The 6979-nt window shown below is 43.3% G+C and overlaps 1 protein-coding gene across 1 annotated transcript in view; it reads left to right on the top strand.

Moving 5' to 3' along the window:
- Nucleotides 1–206: 206 nt before the first annotated feature.
- Nucleotides 207–6979, top strand: part of PPP1CB (protein phosphatase 1 catalytic subunit beta) — a 29329-nt gene continuing 22556 nt past the window's right edge. Inside the window, exon 1 of the mRNA XM_059468571.1 lies at nucleotides 207–455. Within this exon, the coding sequence (XP_059324554.1) occupies nucleotides 404–455 (52 nt within the window). The 5' untranslated portion in view covers nucleotides 207–403. The remainder of the gene's footprint in view (nucleotides 456–6979) is intronic.

The following is a 6979-nucleotide window of genomic DNA, read 5'->3' as shown; positions in this document are numbered from 1 at the left end:
CCTGCCTCTTCCCCGTATCCGAGCCCGGCGCCGCCGCCGCGGCCCGAGGCCTCCGGGCCAGCGGGGCACGGCCGGCCGCGCTCCGCGCCTGCGCCGCCGAGCCCGCCGCGCCTGCGCGCTGCCGGGGCGCGGAGCGGCCGCGGCGGGCGAGGCGGCACATGCGCCCTGGCGGCTACTGAGGAGGGGAGGAGGCGCGGGGAGGAGCGGTGGCCGCGTTCTCCCATTTAGCTGCGAGGGAGCGGGAGAAGCCGGGCGGCCGCCGGGGACCGCCGGAGGGGGGTGGGGGGAGCCACTGTCGCTGCGGCCGCCGCTCCCTGCTCCTCCTCCTCCTCCTCCTCCTCCTCCGTGGAGCGCCCTCCACCCCGCCCTCTCCCCGCCCGGGACCGAGTCTGGTGGCCACAAAATGGCGGACGGGGAGCTGAACGTGGACAGCCTCATCACCCGGCTGCTGGAAGGTGAGCGGGGCGCGGCGGGGAGCCAGAGGGCACGGCCGCCGCTCCCCGCGGGACGAGCCGGGGCTGCCGGCGTGGGGCGAGCGGGGGCAGCGCCTTCCCCGGGGTGGCGGCCGGGAGCGGGCTCGGCTCGGCGCGTCCCGCCGGTGCCCCGAGCCCCGGCCCTGCAGCCCCGCCGAGGGAGGAGGGGCTGCTGTGCGAGGGGGTGCCCGCCCTGTCTGGCTGCCTTCATATTTAATAGGAAGAAAAAAAAAAAAAAGGCTCGTTTTCCATCTTCTTCGCCCCGCTGCCAGTGCCTGGCTGAGGGGCGAGCTGGGGGCGCCGCGCTAGCCGAGCTGTTCTCCTCGCTAGCCGAGCGGCCTTTTCTCCCCGTGCCTCCGGTCGGGTTGTAGTCGCAGCCCTCCGTGTGTGAAATTACGTGTGCGAGATGCCTTAGGTGTGGGGCTGTGTGTACGTGAGTGGCGGTGGGAGCTGAGGGATTTAGTGCGCTGACATTCCTCAGCCTGCCCACGGGGCAGTCTCCAGAAGTGGCTCTCACGGGCGGCTGATAAAGGCTGTGGAGGGTTTTCTGTGTATTAAATAGTGATTCTACCCTTGAAAGTAAGCTCGCTTATTGCCTGCTTTTGGAGAAGCTGAGGAATTATTCCTAGCGTTTTCTTTTTATTTAAGTTGTGTCGTGAATGTTTAGTCTTCTTGGGCCTCTTCTTCCATTAATCTTTCATTCCACATTCAACAAATACCTGGTGTGCCTGAGACGAGATGAGAGTACTTGCATGGGTATGCGCCGTTCATTTATTTGGTTGCTGTACTCCTTAGATAGTTGGATCACATTGCAGAAGGCTTATAGAAAGGAATTTATGGAGCATGTATAGTTTGGGAAGTGAAGCAAGTGTTGTAAGGCTGAGTTTTGTTTGGTCGAATTACTACAAAGCAGGGGTTTAGGGCTTTAATGACTTCTTAGGAGCTGCTATCTCATCTTTTTCGATGTGAAAACGAAGAACAGCAAAAACAGTATTTAAAAATACGTAAAGTCTTTGAAGAGTTGTGCTTATGTTTGTGATTTAAGATATGTAGTGTAGTATAGTATGAAGAAACAAGTATCAGTTGTAGTTTCTCATAGATCGTTAATGCAGATAAAACTCCCTTTTTCTGGATGTTGAAACACAGATTAATAGGTAGGGTTTTAAGACAAACTAAATAATAACCTAGTAAATGTTGACATTTTAGGGCAGATTTTGGGGGTGGACGACATTAAGATACATGTATATTTATGGTTCTGGGGTTTTTGAGACTTTAAATAATATATTCCTAAGACACTTGTTCCACAATAGTGTAGTAATTGAAATATAGAGTGCTTTAGGAGGAGGGGATTCTGCAGTGTTTTGGTGTGCAACTTGTTGGATTGTTCTGTTCCCTCTTAAGTATTACTCTGCCTTTTTTTTTTTCTGAAGACTTGTAAAATATGTCTTCCATACAATTTACACACACCATAAATACTTGTGTTACAACTTCATTGCTTTTGGGTTATGGTTCTAACCTTGTGTTTCAGCAGCCTACTCTGTGCTTCTTGTCTTCCATAGTACTTTAACCTTTAGGGATATGTGTATGTACAACTTCTGAACCAAGCCTTGCTTGTAATTTCGCTTTTCTGCTTCTTAGTCCATTTTGAACTCTGAGCAGAGACAGTGAAGATTTTTAAGTGGAATGGGGTGCTTTTTTTTCTGTTTGTAATCTGCTAACATTCGAGGAGTGCCTTGTTTAACATCTCGTATCTGAAATGTAATAGGTAATTCTTACATGTTTTATTTGGGAAAAAATGGCAGCAATTAAAGGAATGCATTATTTTTGCTTTCTTTTTAACATCTTTTATTTGTTGCACTGCTAGCATATAGCATTTTAACCTGTTGTTCAAACAGCAGTGTTCCACAATGAAGGTTGGGTTTTTTTGTTTGGTTGGTTTTTTGTTCAATTGGCAGCTCACATTCTGGAGCTCATGCTGTTGCTTAGCTGACCTGTTCTGGTAAAGTGAGTTTGAATCCCTCCCCGCGCTGGTTGCGCAGAAAAATTTCTGTTGACTCTTATCTCCAGTTAAATTGTTCAAAGCAAGTTGTTTGGCTCCATAACTCACACTTCAGCTTTGACTTAAAAGGATAATTTAATTTGGCTTTTGTGGTGTAAGTGTAAGCACAGTGAAATAATAAAAAGACATTTTAGTTAAGTGTTGTCGTGCAGTATATATTTAGTCCTTTTTGTTGCTTTGAGTGAAATGTATGGCTTTAAGTTTGAATAGCAGTCCACAGTTGTCTCTCAGTGGCTGCTACACGGAATTTTTCAAGGGTGGCAAATACATATCAAAAGCCACAGCAGCAGGAAACTTCACTGCTCTCAGTGTTGCTGGGTGGTGACACCTGTTTCTAGGCTGTGATATTAACTGTCAGGAGTTCTTGCTCCTACTTTAATTAGGTTACTCTAACTGTTTTTATCCTTCTGGGTTATATGACACATTAACTTGCCTTTTGATTGGAATTACCTACTTAGATTGTCTTACTTTCTGTGTGTTAATTTGTGATTTTCATTTCTTTTTGAGATAGCAATATGAAGTGGCCTACAGCTGGGCTGCTTGGGAGAATTCAAGAACATCTTCCCAAGAACTCCTCAAGGAGTGTGCCCACCTGCTTATCTGGAATGTGTACTTAGCTACTCTGTAGATCTTTTGAGTGATGAAAGCCGAATCGATTAACTCTTGAGTTGAATTTAGGGAGAGTTTTCATAGATTCACCTGAACCAGGGTGTAATGAATGTTAGTAGTCTTCTATGACATCAGCTTTGAATTTCCATGTTCTTTTGCTTATACCAAGTTCTTCTCTATTCACTGGTTGAAGTGGTGAATTTAGGAATGGTAAGATCTCATTTTGAATTGACTTTCTCTTGCAATGTGTCTGGTTCTTGGCCATTAGTTAGTGATACCTTATAAATGACTACTGTTTGGAAATGGTAGGAAGGTAAAAACTCAAGTGTGTACATAAAGTGAAAAGAAAAGAAAACAGTGTTTTCTTTTATCTCTGTCTACCAAGTACCATCTGCCAGATTTAAATTGTCATTCCTGTTGCTTTACTAGAAGAATGAAGGAGATGCTGGTGCTCTGACATGTGTGCCTCACTATCTTGGAGACACTTTGAGTTTTACTGTGTGTCCTGAGTGAATCTGCAAAGATTTGCAGGTCATTCAAATACAGAATTCCATATCTTTGCTAAAAGACTCTTAGAGTAATAGGTGACCTTGAAAGTGAATTATCCAAATTCATTGAAAGAGTGTTTCCTTCTTGTGCTTGTATACAGAATCACAGATCAGGCTTAGCTATGTTATGGTACATGAAGATGGTGGTCTTATTTTTGCTTCAGTGTGTGTACTTATTACATGTTGTTATTTTTTTCCTTCCTACTATCCCAGCTATGCCATCTGGTGGATAGATTTTTTCCCAGTCTCTTCTAGCTGTGGACAATGAACAGGAATATGCACACATGATACTGCCATGAGCACATCAGATGTGGAATACAGAATAATGCCATGGTTTGGGTTGGAGGGAGCTTGTAAAGGTCACTTGGTACAGCCCCTCTCCAGTGGAGGGACAGCTTCACCTAGATCAGGTTCCTCAGAGCCCTGTCCAGTGTGATCCTGAATGTTTCCAGGAATGAAGCATCCACCACCTCTCTGGGCAACCTGCTCTGTGTTTCATCACTCACTGTAAAAGAATTTCATCCATATATCTAGACTTAACCTACTTTTCTTTTTTTAAAATTTATTTAGTATAAATCAGTTTTCCTTGTCTCATTGCAAGAAGCCCTATTAGAAAGTCTGTCCCCATCTTTCTTATAAGCCCTCTTTAAGTATTGGAAGGCTGTGATTCAATGGCCTTCTAGAAGCCTACTCTTCAATGTGAACAGAGAAGTTTTTTTTCTCTTGGGCTTTGCAGCTGAAATTGCTCCTTGTGTTTTGCCTCATCTAGGAATACCATGTATCCCTGTCTGGGAAATGCCCTGGAATTTGTAACAATGCTGAGCTAAATTCAGCGCACCAGGTCTACATTTAAGCCACATTCTAAGCTAATTGTGATTTAGCTTAGATGTGTGATGTGTGGAAAAAGTTGCCCCTATATCAAAGCCAAGATACTGGAATAGGTGCAGCCTTGACTTGTAAGGAGTGCTGTGAATGGTGTTAAGTAAGATTTCCATATTTCTGTCAGGGTGTTGGGCTTCCTGTTTCTGTGCTGTATCCTTAATTTCTGGGTATAAGGCATCCCAGCTGGAATGAATTTCTGCTCTTTTAAATGTATAGGTGTCTTAGTAAACACTAGGGAGTTTACCATATGGGAGAGAGGATGTACTCAGGGAAACCCAGACATAGTAACCTTAGGTACAAGATGGTTTTCTGTAAAAGGGCTTCATTTCTATTGCTGTACAAACAAATTTGCCTTGTCTAGGCAAGACATCTAGCTTTCCTAATTAAAATTAACAATTTGAATTAATCTGATTGAATTTAATGTGGATCTTTTCTAAACAAATTTTTTTTTGTGAGGCTGAGGGCTACGAGTTCTGGTAGTACCAATGCACCAAAGATGATGTGAAATATTTATCCAAGAAGAGACCTGTTGGGCTACCAGTAGGTGTAGGGAATGGTTATTGCTTCAATGTTCAGCTAAAAAGGTGATTTTTATGATTGCCTTAATAAAGCTGATTGCATGGTGTTCTTACCATGTCATATGTTGTCTTCTAAGAAAGCTGCAAGCTTCATTTTCTTGTGATTTTGGAGGTCTTCTAGGTTGTGATAAACATAAAAATGTGTCTATTACTCGACTTTTTAAATGAAAGTTGTGTTTTAAATTCTTATGAAATAATTGAGATTTTTCCTTATTAATTTCAAATGGTATAGAGCATATTGGTCAAATGTGCTATGGTCAATAACATTTCTTATTTTGTTACTGTCTTAACTAATTAATATATCCAGCCAGCCTGATGGTGTGGTATGATATGGTAGCAGTGCTTGCAGTTCTAGGCTCTGTAACTGATGCTGAAAGAGAGGTAGTTGTAGAGAAATAAAATAGACCTTATTGATGTGTTGCAAAACAATACAAACAAACCATGGAGATGAATCCAGCATAAACAGGAGTTATTACCTGGCTTGGTGTGAAATCACTGGATGATTTGCTACTAGAAAAATAAACAGGAATAACTGTAAAAGGACTTGCTTGCAAAGGACTTTTTAAAAATAGTCTTTAAAAAGAGGAAGAAAATAGGCAGTTTGGGTATGTTTCTAGGAGGGTTGGTGTTGTATTAACCAGAGAGGAGGGATAAGGAATGAGGTTTGTTTCTGGGTTTGCTCAGCAGTGCAGATATCAGCCACTTCATCTTTAGCTTTATAAGTGCATGACGAATGGAATGCTTGGCTGGAGACTCTGCTCTGAGGGCCAGGAGCCAGCACCAGGCCCTGTGCTGGGTTCTGTATTCTGCCTGCCTCTTTGGCCACTTGAAGGCTCCATGATTCACTAACTGTTTCACTTAGAAACTCTGCAGCACAGGTTTTACTTGAGTCATTCCTTGTCTTTCTCCCTGCTCAGCTAAATCATACTATAAAAAGAGAGAAACTGTTGTTCTTTAAGAAAACTGCAACTATAAACTGTTAAAACTCCTTTTAAATGCTCATTAGCTACCAGCAGAGGCAGGAGTGTAACTTTTGCAGAAAGGAGGAAACCGCCCTGCTGAACCCTAGGCTGTGGTGAAGGCAGGCTGCTATATTTGGCTGTTGCTCACTGAGGTCACACACAGTGCTCAGTGAAGGGGCTCTAGAGGGGAATGAGGTGCCTCTAAAGCTTTATCATTTGAGACCTTGAAATGAACCTTCGATTGTGTGATTTGCTCAGTACATTGACTAGGATGTTTTAGTTTTGCAGTACCATCTTTTCTGGGTTTTGAGGTGGTGTTTTGTGGTTGTTTTTTGGTATTTTTATATCAAGCTTGATATAAAGCTTTTTGTGTATCTATCCCATGTAATTGTATTGGTTAAGCACCAGTGACACTGATGTGCAGAAATTACACCCAGCTTCTTGTATCATAACTTCAGTAGCTTCTCTCCTTGGTTCTCAGAAGTTAACTAGATAACCTTTTGTAATTTACCTTCACCTTCCTTGAGTTTTAGGAATTTTATTAGCACTGTGTTAGGGGAAAAGAAAGTCATCCTTTGTGAAATAAGCTGAAATTCTTAGTTTCATGAAATTTTTATGCTAAGTTAGCTTTCCATGTAGACCAGGACAGGAATTACTATCACTGTGTAATACAGCGTTGTGAGAGGCTTCTACCTTGGGTTTGCTGGTTGCTGGAGTTTTAGTTTCAAGTGTGCTTCAGCAAACAGTAAATGCAGAACATGGGGTCTTTCCTTCAGCATTGAATTCAGCAGTTCTTGCATGATACAGAATGAGTGAGACATCAGTTAGTTTATGGAACTTCAGTGTAAGGCAGCAGGTGGTCCATGAA

This window comes from Ammospiza nelsoni, chromosome 3 (genome assembly GCF_027579445.1).
Source record: "Ammospiza nelsoni isolate bAmmNel1 chromosome 3, bAmmNel1.pri, whole genome shotgun sequence".
Classification (NCBI taxonomy): domain Eukaryota; kingdom Metazoa; phylum Chordata; class Aves; order Passeriformes; family Passerellidae; genus Ammospiza; species Ammospiza nelsoni.
Note: the sequence above shows the minus strand (reverse complement) of the source record. Positions and strands in the feature narration are given on the sequence as shown.